The sequence below is a fragment of the Schistocerca gregaria genome, chromosome 1, assembly GCF_023897955.1.
Source record: "Schistocerca gregaria isolate iqSchGreg1 chromosome 1, iqSchGreg1.2, whole genome shotgun sequence".
In the NCBI taxonomy this organism is placed as follows: Eukaryota; Metazoa; Arthropoda; class Insecta; order Orthoptera; family Acrididae; genus Schistocerca; species Schistocerca gregaria.
In genome coordinates, this window is record NC_064920.1 from 617,592,549 (window position 1) to 617,612,181 (window position 19,633).

Sequence of the window (19,633 nt, forward strand, 5' to 3'; positions counted from 1 at the left end):
ACGGGTTATACACAATGCTGGTGACTACTTTGAAGGTCCGTAAAACTTTGAAACACGTATATGTTTTGCACGAGCTGTAAATAAATAGTTGCCACTATTAAAGTTCCAACCCTCGTACATCATTGTACAATAAATAGTTCCGGAAACATGTCCTCATAAACACTGAGATGCCTGAGAAACTATGGCATCATGATCGGCGATGAACTTTATTACTCTTCGCTACTAATTGTATTCGCAACACGCCTTGCAGCCAGTGTCCACATATTCCCTAGAACGTACGTACAAAATTATATCACTGTACAACACATAGTTCCGGAGATATGACGTCATAACCACTGAGATGCGCGAGAAAGTGCCGCATTGTGCATTAGGGTGAAATTGATTATTTGTTAGTTACTCACTGTTATTCGCAAAACATTTCACAGACAGTATCCAGATAAGCCAATGAATATATGTACTAAACTATATCGCTGTACGAATCGTAGTTGAGGAAATATGACGTCATAAATTTTGAGCTGCTTGAAAACGAAACAGCAGGGAGAAATTAGCTTGAGATACAGGTGAAATACGTGTTCATATATGATAAATACATTATATTTGCTATGGTAAATACATTATATGTTAAATGTGCGTACACGGGAAAAGCCATGGGCAAAAGCTTCTCAACCCCGGCATCGATTTCAGCCAAACACACATATTGCTAACCGTCTGGAAAAAAATACTGTAGGACTAAAAGCCAGCGACCTGCTATTACGATGGGAGAGATAATGTGGACTGAGAAAGGGGTGGAGGAGATGGACAGAGAAACAAAAGAGGTGTAGGCGGAGACAGGGAGGGGTGGAACCGATAGAGTGAAAGGGAAGTGGGAGATTAAGGGAAGCGGACGAGATAGAGAAAGAGAAAGAGAGGAGGTGGGGAAGAAGAGAGAGGCAGAGAAAGGAAAGAGGAGGAGATGGACTGAGAGAGGAGTTATTGGAGATAGAGAATGGAGGAGCTGGACAGAGGGAATGGGGAGAAGGTGACGAACAGAGACAGGGACAGGGGAAACTGACGGACAGAGAAGATGGAGGAGATGACTAATACAAGTGAAATAAGCACGTAGCAGAGTTCAAATGGCTCTGAGCACTATGGGACTTAACTTCTGAGATCATCAGTCCACTATAACTTAGAACTACTTAAACCTAACTAACCGAAGGACATCACACACTTCCATGCCAGAGGCAGGATTCGAACCTGCGACCGTAGCGCGTAGCAGAGTACTCGGTCACTTATGAAATAAGAATAGGTCGGTATAGAGTGGTCCTCAGGGCCTGATAGAGAAGTTCGGTTAAAAAGGAACGAAATATTCTATTCAAGTGGCCAGCTAACGAAGAGGTTACTAGCGACGGAACAAACACTTATACACTGAGGTGGCACAAGCCATGGGATACATCTCAATAACGTGTCGGACAAGCGTTTTCCCGGTATAGTGCAGCAAACCGACGTGCCATGGATAACACAAGTCGTTGGTAGTCCTCTGCAGATACACTGAGCCATGCTACATCTATAGCCGTGCTAAATGCGGAAGTGTTCACGGGGCAGGATTTTGTGAAAGAACTAACCCCTCGATTATGTCCCTTGATTTCGATGGGATCCATGTTGGATGATCTGAGCTGTCAAACCATTCACCTGAACTGTCCAGAATGTTCTTCAAATCAATAACGAACAATTATGGCCCAGTGACATGGAGCGTCGATTTCTAGGAATATGACGTTCATGGAGGGCTGCAAATGGTCTCCAAGTAGCCGAACATCCAGAGGACCCTGTCTTTTCCATATAAACACAGCCCTCACACACCATTATGGATCCACCAGCAGAGTTCACAGTGAGTTGTTGACAACTTGGGTTCACGGCCGCATGGGATCTGCCCCACACTTGAACGCTGCTACCAGCCCTTATCAACTGAAATCGGAATTTACCTGACCTGGCCACGTTTTTACAGTCGTCCAGGTTCCAACCGATATTGCCGCGAGCCTAGGAGAGGCGCAACAGGCGATGTTGTGCTGTTAGCAACGGCAATCGCGACGGTCGCCTGCTGCCCTATCCTATTAAAGCGAGATTTTCGCGCCATTTCCTAACGGATACCTTCGTCGTACGTCAAATAGTGGTATCCGCGGTTATTTAACGCAGCGTTCTGTGTCTGTTTGCACTGACAACTCAACGCAAACGCGGCTGTTCTCGGTCTTTAAGTGAAGGCCGTCGGCCGTTGTATAAGGCTGGAAATTGGTATTCTCAGCACGCTCTTCACACTATGAATTACGGAATATTGAATTCCCTGACGATATCTGAAATGGAATGTTTCATGCCCTTAGTTCTAACTACCGCTTCGTGTTTAAAGTCTGTTAATTCCCGTCGTGCGGCCATATCAAGTCGGAAAACTTTTCGCATGATAACATGAGTACAAATGACAGCTCCGCCATTTGCATATGTGCATATGGCTGTCCCATGACTTTTATGGTCTTAGTTAATACCTTCTTGATCCCTTCACATGCGCCAGAGTGCTACTGCGTATATGTGCTTACGATCCATAACGTTTTGACCATGACGCCTTGTATCATCGCGGTCAGATGATGCGGTAAGAAAAATATATTAGCGGCTCAGAGATGAATGAAGAATAATTCCAATGACGAAACGCACCGCGAACGGGGAAATTCATGGACATAAACGACTCTGACAATGGGCAGATTCTTATGGCCCGGCACCCGGGGCGAACACATCGGAAACGGCGAAGTTTCGTGAGCAGCTGTTCGAAAGTGGTTGAAGGGCCGTGCAATCGCCTCATCACAAAACCAACAATAGAATGCGAAGCAGGACATTCACCTAGGTTCCAATGGGACTTGGGGTAGTAACCGAAGGTACCGTGACGGCTGTGGATTTCATCAACATTATTGCAGACCAGCCGCATTCTTCGATGCTTGATTTCTTCACCGATGGCAATGGTATCTTTAGCAACATAGCTATCCGTGTCCCAACTCCAGAATCCTGCTGCAATAGTTTCAGGAACATGATACTGAACACACGCTGATATCTTGGTCACCAGATTCGCTCGATATGAAACGCGACACGTTCTAGTAGTCTTTCAGACGCGAGATCCGCACCCATAAACCACAGGGCCCTAAGTTACGGGAATAGCGCGACATGTTTAATGATTTGACATGCCTCCGGAAATAGTCCAAGGACTTATCGTATGAATAATGAGGGCAGTTCTTTGGCAACGTTGTGTACGCCATGCATATCATCTTGACTAGTGATACAATATATCAAAAAATTTTTCGTGGGTGTTGAATCACTCATGGTGGCCTATTGTACAGCAAGTGAGTTTACAGTTGACCTTCTTGCATCAAATTATTGTTTGTTGGTATATTTAACGAACGCACTCCACGACTGAAAGCATGGGCTACGAGGAAATTTGTTGCTGACGTTTTGAGTGCTAATTTGCTCGAGTAGGAAGGGAACATTCATCAATACTGGCTGTAAAATATGCTGGCGTTGGCGTAAATATTTCTGATCATGTTTCGTGAAGGAAGCTGACAATGCAACGTAACAAGTAATGGTGCGCCGTTTCTATTTTAGATTACCGGGTAGTTATTATGAAACTTTTCCCATTTAACACCTTATAACACAAAAACTAATTATCGCAAGAGTACCAAACTTAGTAGCATTAACGTCCAGAGTATGGGGTGCATTTCCATGCGTCACAGCGCCACCGTCCATATCCAACTGTGGACACCAGGTTCCACGATCATTCATCGTGTCTCAGACACCTGGCCAATCCTAGTGCACTTGTTGACGTGTCAACATGAGCTTGGACAAAAGGAGCAGGGCATTGTTGTTGGAGTTCTATTATCAAAACAACAGTATTTCTGCAGCTGCACTTCGAAAATATAGCCGTCGTATAGGATTAAGTAAGGGTCCTCTTTCTCTACCTGTTGTGCGGAGCATGATGAACAAGCTCGATTTAACTGGAGAACTGGGCGTCGCTCCGGCAAGAGGCCGACGACCGGTTGCTGATGAAAGCGCTGTTGCTGTGGCAGACAGCGCTGCGAGCAATTTCCGATCGTCAGGAAGTGTGCGTGCCCTCTCAGATGGTATCAGTACAACATCCGTATCGTACGGCAGACTGCACCATAGGACGCACAAGGACGTGTTGATTTTACTCTCCACTTTCACGTAAGAATTTAAATTGACGAGGACTGTCTCTGGACCGTCCTACGGACAGATGAAGCTCATTTTTCTCTGACGAGCGAGGTGAACACACAGAATTGCCGAGTGTGGGTATCTTCACCTCCAGTCACTGTGAACGAAGGTTCCTCTGTATGGCTAATGTGTCACCGTATGGTGTGGCTTCAGGGTCCATTCTTTTTTGAACAGGTTGGCGCTCAAGGACCAGCGTTACTGCGTCATCCCGTCCTACAGGAGCTAGACGCAATCGACTCAACAGTTTTCATGCAAGATGGGGCCCCGCCACACATTGCTCGTGAAGTTCACCTGCTGCTTCTCCGAAACATATTTGGAATCGATCGAATTATCAGCTGATCGTTTCCAAATGCTTGGCCGGCACCATTACCTGATCTCACTGCCTGTGATTTCTGGTTGTGGGGCTACCTGAAGGACAGGTTTTACTAGGACAACATTCACACTTGTGCTGATCTGAAGCGCAGCATATCAGGAAAGGTAGCCAGCAAACCTACGGTCATGCTTTGTTCTGCTGTGCAGAATGCACTCCTGGGCTTTCAGATTCTTCTGAGCATTGATTGGCGCCATATTGAGCCCCTTTTGTAGTAGTAATGGAACTGGTAAGTAATGGTATGGTGTACCGTAACAGCACAATAAAATTAGTTGAATTGAATCGGTTTTGCAATATTTCTCTTCCCCATGTCCTTTACATTAATCCTACCAAGTTTGGTATTAGTGCGGTAGTTAGTTTCCGTTTTCTAACGTGCTAAATAGGGAAAGTTTAACTACAACCACCCGGTACTTCAGACAGCTGTTGCTAGAAAAGCATAGAAATATACAGTATGCACTAGATGCCCATCCTTCGTAAACGTACAAAGTGTCAAAATGTGTGGTTCTGTACACCATTGCTTTTAGAATCATCTGAACTGTGCTCTTAACGGACATTTTGGACATAAGTTCAATAATACGAGACACCTGTTTAAACTAAATGTCAGACATTAATTATTGCTCTTGGTAACAGCATAGAACACTGTATTTGGTTTAATGAAAAACAAATCAGCAAACAGAAGTGGGTGTAGTGTTATCCCATGTATAGCCCACTGGTGTAATCACTAACATAGCTCATACATTTTAGGGTTTTGCTCGAATAGCACCATTAAGTGTTTTACAGACGTCTCCGATGCTGTGCACAACAGGAAGGACCTGCGGGCGGAGTGCGCGGACAAGGTCTTGTTTCTGAAGGAAATTAAACGAGGAACGTTTAACCTAGATTTCAACGGTGACCATTTCTGGAGCTTCCTGAAGAGACGCTTTGTCGAAAACCTCGGCGCCGAGTTGACGCAGCTGTCGATAACCAAATCCGATCGGCTGTCCCTCGTGCCGCTGCAGTTCATTACGCGGGTGCTGTCCCCGGAGCTGCGCATGAAGGAGCTGACGGCCGCCAGGATGCCTCTGGGCGAGGTGCGCCAGCCGCTGGTCGCCATGCCAACGCTGCAAGTGCTTCGGCTGCCCGGGGACGGCATCACTAAACTCGGTGCAGGTAAGGCATACCTGCTTACAGTGTCTGTGTCTTCATATTTCAATGTCCTTCAGACATGAGTACGTGTTTCAAGGAACAGACACAGTTCTGACCCTTACAGCTGTGGTAAATATCACGAAATGGATTTGCATTTCTGCATTAGTGATTGACCTCAGCTGTTTGCGACACTTGAAAATTTGTGCCTGACAGGGACTCGAACCCGAATATGCCGCTCATTACCAGCGGGCGCCATAACCACTTTGTCTACCCGAGTACGCCTCCAGGACAGCGCCAAACTTCCACATCTCACTGAGTGCGCGACCCCTATCCTCTCACAGTTCGTGATTCCTGTACAAGGAGAGACAAATGTTTTTACCGTCATTTTAGCCCGTCGGCGCCTGGATACATTGTGGATAGTTAAAACGTCTACGTTTATCAACGTCTGTATCTCCAGATTAGAATGTCCTTTAGACATCGATGCATGTCTAAGGGAAGAGACACTGTTCTAGATTCTGTGACAAATGGAAGTTTGGATTGGTCCTGGCGGCACTCGGACAGCCCAAGTCGTTAAGGTGACTGCTCGCAATAAGCGGGAGGTCCGGGTTCGAGTACCACCCCACACAAATTTTCGTATGTCGCCAGAGGCCGAAGTCAATCGAGATTTACGAAATGCGAATACATTTCGAAAACCCTACAGTAAACTCTTAGAAAATCCTTGTAGTGAGGTAACGGTGGAGTAAACTGCTGCATGGCATTTTCTTACAATGGTCACATCAAAGGAGATAGGCTATCAGTCAACTTCTGTAGCCGGGAGTTTTGAAATATATGACTCAGTGTGCCTGTAGCCTACATATTGTAGGTTCACATCACTAATGTTTTCCTTGAGGGGTTATAACCTAACGGTTAATGTATTTACATATTACTTTGAACCAGCGCCGTCTCGTACATATAGTGTACATCGAAATTCTGTTTACAAACTTCCTTTTGCAGATTTTTGAGAACGGGTGCTTTACACCAAAACAAGGAAAATACGTCTCGTAAACATGAGCTCTAATATGCATACCGTAAGTGCTAAGAGGACTTCTTCTTCTCTACTGGGAAACTCATTCTGCTATTGAATAAGTGCTCATAGCTATTAAGACCTTTCTACTGAACATATTTTCCTGTTGTGATCTATACTACCTCCTCCCAAAATATGGAAATTGAATAGCTTGCAGTAGAAGAAATGTGTTATACAGTATAGAAGATGAAGGTATGCAGTTTAGAGCCCTTGTTTACTAGACATTTTTATCTTGCTTTCCTCGAAGTCCGTAAAGAGAATTTAGTTACGCCCTCTATAAACGTACGTTTTTGTACTTCCTTTATATTATAACTTAAGTGTATTTTGTCCCCAAATATCGATCTAAAACAAAAACAATGTGCATAAAAAACGCAAGGCGTAAATTATGTCAGCACTGTGAAAAGGCATAACAACTTGCTACTAATTTGCCCATCATTGCCGCCAGCGGTAATATTGTTGTGTTACACGTAATATGCTTAATCAATTATTAAATAATAAGTATCCAAAATAAAGATTGTAAATCGCGAAAAGAATGAAGAAAAAACTTAATGAACAAATAGAAAACAAATACACGGCCTAAGTAATATGTATTTCAATACAATGTATAGGTGGTTATGTTTTCGAGTATGACTGTCATAACTACCCTCAATTAAATATGCTACACAACTAGCGTAATTGTAGGGATTGCACTGTAAATATCAATGTACGCAGACCGCATGTACTGTCCTCGTTTCAACTTATAAATATTAATCAGTGGTATACTGGAAAATTTGTAGAGTGCACTCACACAAAATGTTGGATCCAGACTGTATGTAATGAAGAGCGATTAACAGTGCCTGGTACATTTTATTTTTGACACTGTAACACAGTTTATTATTTGACAGTAGATCACACTGTACAACTACATCGTACTTAAGTATTTTGTCATATGTGTAACACCGTCAGTCCTATTACTTTAACTGTACCTTTACATTCACAGACTTAGGATAGATTTTATGCTGTCCGAAGTCGTAAGATTAATATCGACATACAAATTGCTATAGATGTCTTATGTGAGTACGTGACATCTCATTATGCGACTTTTCGTAGATGTGCATCCCTGATAGCGCTATACTGGCGCATATCTGGGATACCCTCCAACGTGCTGTCCACCCATGCGTACTCTGACGTCTTTATGAACAGCTCTGCAGGGTTCAGGGTATCAATTCCCTCCAGAACTACTTCAGACATTAGTCGAATCCACGTCGTGTTGCGACATTTCTGCGTGTTCGCGGAGGCCCTACAGGATATGAGCCAGTTGTACCAGAGTATTCCAATGAGTTTAATTTTCTTTTTATCTGCTGTGGATAGTGGCTCCAATCTACGCGCACCTCTGTGTTACAGATATTTTAAAAATATAACTGCGGCCGTGAGCATATTTTCTTGTTATGTACGCAGCGGCACTGCAGTCTGTGCCCGAACTGAAGGAGTTGGACCTGTCTGCCAACGAGCTGGAAGAGCTGCCGCAGTCGTTACCTGGAGGGCTGGAGATCCTCAACGTCGCCTACAACAGACTGTCCGCCCTCACCACGCTTTCCGCCTCCCTCCTCAACCTCAACGTTTCCAACAACAACATCGCGGTGAGTACGAATCAAGTTACAGATTTCCTTATTCTGTCGTCTCGCTGATCTCTGTGACAAAACGATAACGCTTTTGTTTAAATATATAAAAACGTTTCGAAACTGTAAGCTACTCATTGGAACACTAGTACTCATCAGGCGTAAGGTTATCCTCTGTAAATTACGCAGACGTGGGACTCGTGCTGTACACTAAATGGTTCAAATGGCTCTGAGCACCATGGGACTTAACATCTGAGGCCATCAGTCCCCTAGAACTTAGAATTACTTAAACCTAACTAACCTGAGGACATCACACACATCCATGCCCGTGACAGGATTCGAACCTGCGACAGTAGCGGTCGCGCGGTTCCAGACTGTAGCGCCTAGAGCCGCTCGGCCACAACGGCCGGCTAGTGTTTTGTATTTGTTAGTCTAGTCAAAGGATGTAATAATTTACTAAATATAGGCCACCATTCCATAAGCTGTGAATTACTGTTAAGATGATACCAATAATGAAACAAAAGAAGACTGCCAGTTGAAGAAATGTTAATTGTAAGGAACACAATGAACCATTTGAAGAAAGAATAACAGAAGACAGTTGCGTTTATACACACATTTGATTTATCAGTTTAGCCAGAGGACATTATGGAAGGATTTGATGACTGGAGGTACAATTGTGCAACCCTAATACAATTTGTTGCATCAAGTGAAAAAAATTTTAGAATACCATTGTCGCATTCAGAGGAAAGACGGCGTGCAGCAAATATGGAAATTCTGTACATGTACTTCGCATGTAATGTGCTTTGCTCGTTCGTTGTGTTAATATTCTGGTAAAAACTCACTGCAGAATTTTAAGAATAGAAAAGCTGTTCCGATTTTGGATGAGATTTCTCTATAAGCAGGGGCAGGGAACAATTGCGTGACGTCATCATGCTAAAAACGCTCTCCTAATCCAGACCCTTATTGTAAGGAAACCCTCCTCCACCAAACCTCCCTCTTTTGGCATTCTCTTCCGCTCCCCTCCTGCCTCCTCAGCCCCATACCTCCTTCCCTCATCTATTTCTGAAGGCCAAACAGAGAGCTTCTGACCAACTGTGTAACTCACCCAATGACAGCTCAATATTATACTGGCATATCAATTGATCCAGCACCATTCCCAGCGCCTGCATCTCGTGGTCGTGCGGTAGCGTTCTCGCTTCCCACGCCCGGGTTCCCGGGTTCGATTCCCGGCGGTGTCAGTGATTTTCTCTGCCTCGTGATGGCTGGGTGTTGTGTGATGTCCTTAGGTTAGTTAGGTTTAAGTAGTTCTAAGTTCTAGGGTACTGATGACCGCAGATGTTAAGTCCCATAGTGCTCAGAGCCATTTGAACCACATTTCCCAGCTCCTACTTGAGTCACGCTTGGTTTGACGTAAAACCCAGCAATGGCCTTACATACATTAGAACGGTGGACTGTATCTAGGAGCACTGGTGAAGATTTTTGTTTGTTTGATGGAGACATGTTTCGTGTTGGTTTCTATGTTTATCGACTGTAAAATCATGTCACGGGGGACACTGCGAGATTATTTCACTTGGTCAGGTTTTAGAGCGTTGAGATTCTCTCCTGACCTATGTTGCAAAGAGCACCACTTTCACCTCCACCAGTGTGAACTAGTAACACCGTATCAAACTAATAATATGTTCCATCAAGTCCAGAACAACCTGTCGTGACGTCGAAATACAGTCAACTGGATGTACAGCATACTGTTTCGCTGCTAATCACATATGTTAGCGGCGTCCTCTCTGGGTCTGCGATATGTGGTAGACAGGTACAGTCCGGACAGTGGTCACTGGCACTCTGGTCATCAGCAGCTTCCCCGCATCTGGGAGATGTGAAGTTCAGGTATCTTTGACCTAGCGAGTGAAGAGACTTACAAAACACTTTTAAGATCGGTTACTGAGTATTACAAAGCTGTCTGGGATTCTTATCAAGCTTGATTAACGGAAGAGAGAGAGAGAACATGCAACAGAAAGCTTCACATTGGGTCACGGGATCGTTTCACAAGCATGGTGGTGCTACTTAAGATTCTCAACAAACTCCAGGAGCAAACGCTAGAAGAAAAGCATTGTGTACTGTGATGGGGGCTGTAAAAGTATGACAGTATACGTTAGAAGAAGTGTTGGGCAAGTTATTATATCCTCCCACATATGTCTCCGAAAATGATGTCTAGAAAATTAGGAAAATTATAGTTCATATGGACCATTTTCGACAGTCATTCTTCTCATGCACCATTAACGAATTGTATAGGGGAGGGGAGAAGTGGCAGTGAAGTTATAAGTGCCCTCCATTATACACCGTTCGTTGACTTCCTGAACATAGCTGTTGCATGACCCTGTAAAAAATCTAAGACACATGGGGCTCACAATGCTGAGGATACACACTGAGAAGGTAGTGAGCTACGTTAGTGAGTGGTAAGGTGCTGCATAAAATAAACTGATACGGTTTCAATCATTTTATTTGACAATAAGATCAAATATTAAAAACAGGAAAATGTTTTACTTCTCTTAATATTCCAGGCGAACACTTTAGAAAAGCAGTTTACACCCTATTAACTACTCCCCTCAAGTAAACGCTCAGAATAATGAGGGAACAGTCAATAAAACAGGAAAAACAGTTCAAATTATTAGCCGCATTCAAAGGCAGCAGAATGTAGAAACGCGGTAATTAAGCGCCTTCACGAAGAGCGGTGTCTTTAAATATAATTTTAAAACAGTTACAATTAGTAGCTCGGCTTACTCGGCAGCCAAAGAAAGCAAAAATATACAAAAAAATAGCATTTGATAGTTACTTTTGGAAAAATTTGAATATTTGTGGTAAGGTCTTACGGGACCAAACTGCTGCGTCATCGGTCCCTAAACTTACGCACTGCTTAATCTAACTTAAATTGACTTACGCTAAGGAAAACATACACACCCATACCCAAGGGAGGACTCGAACCTCCGACGGGGGAAGCCACACGGACCGTGACAAGGCACGCAAGACCGCGCGGCAAACACCGCGCCGCTGTCCGGAGATTGTCTGAACTGAAGTTTACAGGTGATCGAATTCCGACTCGTGGTGTAACTCACAAATTGAGGAACAAATGTCGTGAAATGGAAAGTTTTCATGACAAGACGAATAAAGGACGTCGTATAGTGTTCACAGAATCTCATCTCAATGACACTGCATACCTACAGGAAAATTCTCTAAAACGTCTCTCAGACGCCTTTCGCAGCAAATGCAACTTCCTTGCAACTATCTCCCAACAAGTGCAAGAACTTAAACCTGATGACTCGGAGCACAGGTGTAGGATCTGCGAATGAGTTTTGAAACAAGTGCATAACGGTGAAATAAATCCTTACCTCATATTGTTTTCAGACGAGGCTTGGTTCCATTTACGCAGCGGGAATGTTTATTGCCAAAACTGTCGACAACGGAGAGACGATAGACCTATTCAGCTTCGTGAGGAACCCCTTCATGATCAGAAAATAGACGTGTGGTGCGCAGTGAATGGTGACAGAATAATAGGCCCAAATTTTTTTAATTACATAGTTAATAGTGAAAGATATGTGCGGAACATTTTACAACAGTTTTTTGATGAACGAATTGAAATAGAACGAAGCCTCGCGTTTCTTCAACAGGATTTGGCAGAGGCTCTTTCCGTGATAGAGACATTAAAACAATATGCGTCCCACTCGACGTCCCAGGTTAACCCCGTGCGATTTCTGCTTGTGGGGAGCAGTAAAGGATAAACTGTAACAACAAGTCCGTATACTTTACAGGAACTCATGGATAGTATCCGCGAGTTAGTTAATTTCCCAAAAAGAATTACATCATGGGATGAATAATTTCCTGAGTAGATCATAAATGCGTGGACAACAATAGTGGCCAGTTGTAGCATCTCTTTGCATGACGTGGACGAGTACAAAATTTATTTTCATATATCTCAAATTTCATTCTGCGCTACTAGACGGGCGACACATCATCTTTTTTACCGGGTACCGTAGTGCCTGTTGCCCACCAGCTAGCGCCGTGCGTGCGGTCATCAGACAAATGGAACACCCTGTACAATATGAACACAAATATATTACATACGGATAATGTCCGCTCGCCTCCCACTGCATGCATACTCCAAAGGCAACCCTCTGCTAAATGAAAAGCAAAACTTCATAAAAAACTTAACAGTAAGTAACACACATGCTTATTACAAGAACAGAGATTAATCACTGTGCCCCCACAGGTCGGAACCGCACAGTACGACAGCGCAATGTGTCTCAATAACCAGGATGGCGGAACCGTACGGTAGAACACAGCAATTTTCCAAGATTCCTCTCTCCAGAGGCCGACAGCTGTAAATCAAATGCTGACCGTAGTTTAAATCACCACAAGGCCCTTGTCTGCCATGCAAGGCAGCGTGTTCAGAGCTTCAGACTCCACACGCCACTTGCCGCTGCCGAAGTAGGAAGCGAACAGCCACCTCCAGCAGCGTAGCCCCAATTAATGGTGAACACGTCCGCCTCGATACTCCGAGCGGACTCAGCTGCTGAAGTCAGTCCCTCAGATGTTACACGGAGCCGTCAGCAAAATTTCACACGCAAGACACAGTACTGCAGTGGACGCTCAACCAACATCCTTGTTGTAGTTCATGTGCCTCCCTTCATCTTTGTACATCTCTACGTCGCTGACCCCAAACAGCACGCCCGAGTTGCCAAGCAAGGGACCAAAGACGTCAAGCTATGAGCGGCAAGTATCGGTAAAGAATCACGCACAGCTCACAAACCATAAAGGTCTCAACAACACCTGGACGAAACAGGAAATGAATGTAGCACCTGTAGTTAAAACCTGCCACTAGGAGAAATGATTGAAATAGTTGTTTTATGAGGTTTGAGCTGGCAGCGGTGGTCTGGCGGTCGTAGGAGCTCAGTCCGGAGCCGCGCGACTGCCACGGTCGCAGGTTCGAATCCTGCCTCGGGCACGGATGTGTGTGATGTCCTTAGGTTAGTTAGGTTTAAGTAGTTCTATGTTCTAGGGGACTGAGGACCTCAGATGTTAAGTCCCATAGTGCTCAGAGACATTTGAATCATATGAGGTTTGAAAGAAGCCGGTAGCTAATCCGTCTTGCAGCAGGACGTAGCTATTCGAATTGTTGAACGTAAGCTTCGAATGAAATTACTGGGGAGTTTGTCACTACGGAGATAGCAAAGTAGAAGAACGTGTCAGTTATAAACACATCTAACTTACTTTAGGCGCTATCCCATCGCAACGCTGCAATATCAGGATTAAATGTATTCCAGGAAACAGAAACATGAGCGTTTCCCTGTTCAAGAGATGAGTTTGCTCCACATAGGCTTATGGCCTGAACACATTACTGTTTCACTGTAGTATGAGTGACAGCACTCTTAAACAAATGGTTAAAATGGCTCTCAGCACTATGGGATTTAACTTCTGGGGTCATCAGTCCCCTATAACTTAGAACTACCTAAACCTAACTAACCTAAAGAACATCACACACATCCACGCCCGAAGCAGGATTCGAACCTGCGACCGTAGCGGTCGCGCGGCTCCAGACTGCAGCGCCTAGAACCGCTCGGCCACTCGGCCGACTAATATGTTAACATTGGCTACGTTTTTAGGAGGGTTATTTATTTTTCTATGTTCAGGTAGTCGCAAAATTAAAACTAGAGTGAAAAAGTCTCTGATGAGTTTCGCAGATAAGTGCAAAGTGTCTCTAGTATGTCCGCTGATAGCTTCAAATCGTATTTTTCAGTTCTGAGTGCACAACCAACATGTAAATATGTCTAGAACAATACAGACTCCCGCCAAGCGTGTAGAGCGTGCAGTCATTCTATTTCTTCTTTTTGAGGGGTTCCGCCTCATTTTATGGAGCCCACATAACATAACTATTTAACGTAACGTGTGACAGCAAAATGCGGCAATGGTGCAGAAACTCTGAAGCGGAACGCCCAGACACATATGAGGCGGAGGGACAGGGAAGGAACTAGTTTTATTGGAATTGACCGGCGAGACACATGTTCTTGAACTTCTGTTTTATCAGTTATTCTGATATTGTATCGATGTTCCAAAGCTTTTAACAGTTATCATTTTTTAGTTTTTATTGTTTAAGTCTTATTGTGAATGTTTAGCAGAGAGAAAAATAGGAGAGAGCGAGTAAGACATTAATTGATTTTACATTTTACGCTTTCTTTTTCTTAAAAAAAATATGCTTTTAAGCCATAGCCGTCTTAAACCTTAGCATTGGCATTAGTAATGTTGTCACCTACGACCCTAAACTGAACCGTGCGACTGCTACGATCGCAGGTTCGAATCCTGCCTCGGGCATGGATGTGTGTGATGTCCTTAGGTTAGTTAGGTTTAAGTAGTTCTAAGTACTAGGGGACTGGTGACCACAGCTGTTAAGTCCCATAGTGCTCAGAGCCATTAGAACCATTTTTGAATCACCCTAAAGCTACAAAATTGCTCTCACAGGTATACACCTACATCATCACGGAGATAATTTGTTCCAGTTTACTTAAAACTATCCTGAATACCAGAGGAAATAATAAATTTTGTTGACTCATTACGCTTTTTGAGAAGCAAAAAATTTAAAAATCCAGTGGGGACAATACCACATATTGGCCACAGAGTGAATTATCGTCTTAGGTATTAATAACGGCTTCAACTATATTTAGTCCTTTATTACTGAACCACAACCGATTTCGTGGCACTAAAAGCCACATCTTCAGGTGAACATATGATTAAAACATTACAGCGGCAACGTTCGGAATCTTTTTGCCCAACATTCGTTGCCCGTCAAAACAAAACACCGCTGAAAGACGGTATGTCATAGATTAAAAGCTGGCAGACTCCAATGTAGTCTTTTAGCGGTGTTTTGTTTTGGCGGACACCGAATGTTGGGCAAAAAGATTCCGAGTTTTTCTGCTCTAATGTCTTAATCATATGTTCACCTGAAGGTGTGGCTTTTAGTGCCACGAAACCGGTTGTGATCCACTAATAAAGGACTAAGTACATCTGAAGCGGTTATTAGTACCCAAAACGAATCCTCATAGCTGTGGTCGCCCCACCTACATGGTTGTCTGCACAGTGAATTACGTTTAGCTTAGAAATGCGTCGTAATGTCCATCACAACATTTGATCTTTCTTTTACTGTTTGAGACTTTCCCAGAGGGTAAACCGCTCCCTCCCTCGTAATAGGTCGCCCCCTTCACTCTCCTGGGTGGAGCCGCTGACTGGACTGCCCACTGTGGCCAACACTCCATACATTACCTCCTGCGGAGAAACACCGGGTTGCTGCATCCACTTCCCCGCCTGTCTAGTAACATCTATACCTACATTTATGTTTAGCAAGCCACCTTATGGTGTGTGGCGGAGGGTACTTCGTATATCATTTCCCACTTCTCCGTTTCAGTCACGAATGGTCTCTAGGAAGAATGATCTTTGGTAAGTCTACATCTGAGACTGAATGTTCATAATTTTACTTTCATGATCTTTTTGAGGGATTTATGTAGGAGGAGGAAACATGTCGGTTGAGTCTTCTAAAAATGAAATGTACGTTCTCGAAAGTTTAGCAATAAACCCGACTGTGTTATGCAATGCATCTGGCACTGGAATTAAATGAGGATTTTTGTGATGCAACAGCGCTTATTAATTGATAGACTGATGAAACACTCTGTTCTGTTTGAATTTAATCAATTTACTCAATCAGTCCAGTCTAGTATGGATCCGAGACTGATGAGTAATTTCCAGTCACTGAATGAATAAAGGTTTTGTGAACTACCTTCGTTGGGACTACACTTCCTAAGGACTCTTCCAATAAGTCTGCCTGGATTCTATCTTGATTGTGATTAGTTTTATGTGATCATTTGACTTTAAGTCGCTCCTTGAACGTACCCCTGTGTGTTTAAAGTATACGACTGATTCCAGTGATTGTTCTGCAATCGCGTATTCATACAATAAGAGGCCTTTCTCACTTTTCAGCCGCAGTATACCAAGAAGGAGTTATGCGAAATAAACCAAAGTTGGTACGCGAGTTTCTACACTCCTGGAAATTGAAATAAGAACACCGTGAATTCATTGTCCCAGGAAGGGGAAACTTTATTGACACAATCCTGGGGTCAGATACATCACATGATCACACTAACAGAACCACAGGCACATAGACACAGGCAACAAAGCATGCACAATGTCGGCACTAGTACAGTGTATATCCACCTTTCGCAGCAATGCAGGCTGCTATTCTCCCATGGACACGATCGTAGAGATGCTGGATGTAGTCCTGTGGAACGGCTTGCCATGCCATTTCCACCTGGCGCCTCAGTTGGACCAGCGTTCGTGCTGGACGTGCAGACCGCGTGAGACGACGCTTCATCCAGTGCCAAACATGCTCAATGGGGGACAGATCCGGAGATCTTCCTGGCCAGGGTAGTTGACTTACACCTTCTAGAGCACGTTGGGTGGCACGGGATACATGCGGACGTGCATTGTCCTGTTGGAACAGCAAGTTCCCTTGCCGGTCTACGAATGGTAGAACGATGGGTTCGATGACGGTTTGGATGTACCGTGCACTATTCAGTGTCCCCTCGACGATCACCAGAGGTGTACGGCCAGTGTAGGAGATCGCTCCCCACACCATGATGCCGGGTGTTGGCCCTGTGTGCCTTGGTCGTATGCAGTCCTGATTGTGGCGCTCACCTGCACGACCATCATTGGCACCAAGGCAGAAGCGACTCTCATCGCTGAAGACGACACGTCTCCATTCGTCCCTCCATTCACGACTGTCGCGGCACCACTGGAGGCGGGCTGCACGATGTTGGGGCGTGAGCGGAAGACGGCCTAACGGTGTGCGGGACCGTAGCCCAGCTTCATGGAGACGGTTGCGAATGGTCCTCGCCGATACCCCAGGAGCAACTCTGTCCCTAATTTGCTGGGAAGTGGCGGTGCGGTCCCCTACGGCACTGCGTAGGTTCCTTCGGTCTTGGCGTGCATCCGTGCGTCGCTGCGGTCCGGTCCCGGGTCGACGGGCACGTGCACCTTCCGCCGACCACTGGCGACAACATCGATGTACTGTGGAGACCTCACGCCCCACGTGTTGAGCAATTCGGCGGTACGTCCACCCGGCCTCCCGCATGCCCACTATACGCCCTCGCTCAAAGTCCGTCAACTGCACATACGGTTCACGTCCACGCTGTCGCGGCATGCTACCAGTGTTAAAGACTGCGATGGAGCTCCGTATGCCACGGCAAACTGGCTGACACTGATGGCGGCGGTGCACAAATGCTGCGCAGCTAGCGCCATTCGACGGCCAACACCGCGGTTCCTGGTGTGTCCGCTGTGCCGTGCGTGTGATCATTGCTTGTACAGCCCTCTCGCAGTGTCCGGAGCAAGTGTGGTGGGTCTGACACACCGGTGTCAATGTGTTCTTTTTTCCATTTCCAGGAGTGTATATCCGAAAGATGACATCTAGTCAGATTTCATCAGCCGCATCATGAGAGTTGCGCTAGAGGCGCCACGATCAGGATGCAAATCAGTCATACTTGAAATATACGCTGTAATGGTCGTGAGCGCTAGTTACCGTTGGACGAACTGAGTTGTAACCTCCCCCTTCCTAATCGGCCTACTGGATTGCGGTATTATTGACCGTGATGGTGAATGCCTAATGAAATTTTACAATGAGTAAGGCTGTTAGTTGGAGGAAAGTATACAACAGACTCTTCTGAAGGAAGAATCTATTGTAAAGCGAATGTAAACACTAAAAATAATTTTGGAATTGTTGGAATATAGTGCAATCTCTCACGAACCACACACAGTGAAAAGTGACCACTTAATATATTTAATGCAAAAATATAGATAACACAAAAAATACTGATTAGCAAAAAAGGGATAATTAAACGGTCGCCAGCCCACTAAGGCATTGAATCTCCAGAATCTTAATAAAAGGAATTGCAAAGAAAATTAAGCAAATAATCACTGGTGTGGTAACAGAAGGATATCACAACACAAGAGTTCATGAGAAAATAAGTGAATCAGAAAGCACTGAGTTGGCAGTTACTTAACCTGAAATACTAAACTTTGGAAGCAAAATTAAATGAGGTTACTGGTTAAATATATGACTGGCTGTAACTGAAATTTCGTTACGTAAAAAAATAACTTTCAGTTGCCTCAGAGTAACGTAATGAAAAATTTGAAAAAGGACAAGAAATTAACTTTTAAATATTGAGAGACTGAATTGAATTTACTTTGAGCGAACGTGCAACTGAATTTACTTTTAACATAAGAGCAATAAAGTACTTACCAAGCCAGCTAAAGCCACTCACTAAGCTAAGTACAAAATAAATGAAATTGCGTGTTCTTATTTCGTGCTGTATCTCCAGTTATTAGTTTCACCAGTGAAATTTTACGTTACTTTAAATGAATGATTACTCAAAACTGTAAATTAGGTAAGTCTGTAATGCAGTTACTGAGGTAGAAAACGAAGACTGAAACTGATCATTATCAAAAAAATAAAACTAGCAGTATATAGTTAATCAGTTTTCATATTTTTACGACACTCGGTGATTGCATGGAAAGGAAATGGACGCTGACTGGTAAGAATGTCTGAGGACAACGACAACACAGGTTCCCCACAAGTTTTAGCTGTTGTATGTTATTATTGTGAAGGAAATGCCACTGGGTAATGCCTGTACAATATCAGCAATACTCTGTCAGTTAACAGTAGCAGTGCGGACGATGGAGAATGTAGCCGACGACAATGCTGAACTGCTGCTGTTGCTGCTGCTCGTTGAGAACCACGAGTCGTCTCCAGAGCCACGGATAATGATGAGACAGGCAACAGAATTGCAGCTTCCTCCGCTTGTCCACTCCGACCGTGCTCTCAGTATTCGCGAGTTAACGAATTAGATGGGCTTACACTGGCGCGATCATAGCTGCACACCGCGTCTGCTGGTGCGACCAACAAATACTTCCGCACTCTTTCATCACTCAAGCTGCTGTGGTTCCTCTCTGCTCGTAGAGCGACACTCTCTCCATACGCAAAGATTGCCATTTCGTAATTCCTGTCGATACATTAAAATAAAGTTCCCTTGGCTATTTCCCAGCAATTTACAATATTTACATTATAATTACAATCAATTATATACAATCACAAATAAATGCACCATTACATCCATTGCATAGTAACTATTGTTTCTGTAATAAAGCTTACAGATT

At 44.2% G+C, this 19,633-nt stretch overlaps 1 protein-coding gene across 1 annotated transcript in view; it reads left to right on the top strand.

Moving 5' to 3' along the window:
• Positions 1-19,633, top strand: part of LOC126359091 (toll-like receptor 2 type-2) — a 138,292-nt gene that overhangs the window by 26,897 nt on the left and 91,762 nt on the right. The window contains exons 4-5 of the mRNA XM_050007603.1: positions 5,412-5,755; positions 8,232-8,413. Of these exons, the coding sequence (XP_049863560.1) occupies positions 5,412-5,755; positions 8,232-8,413 (526 nt within the window). The remainder of the gene's footprint in view (positions 1-5,411; positions 5,756-8,231; positions 8,414-19,633) is intronic.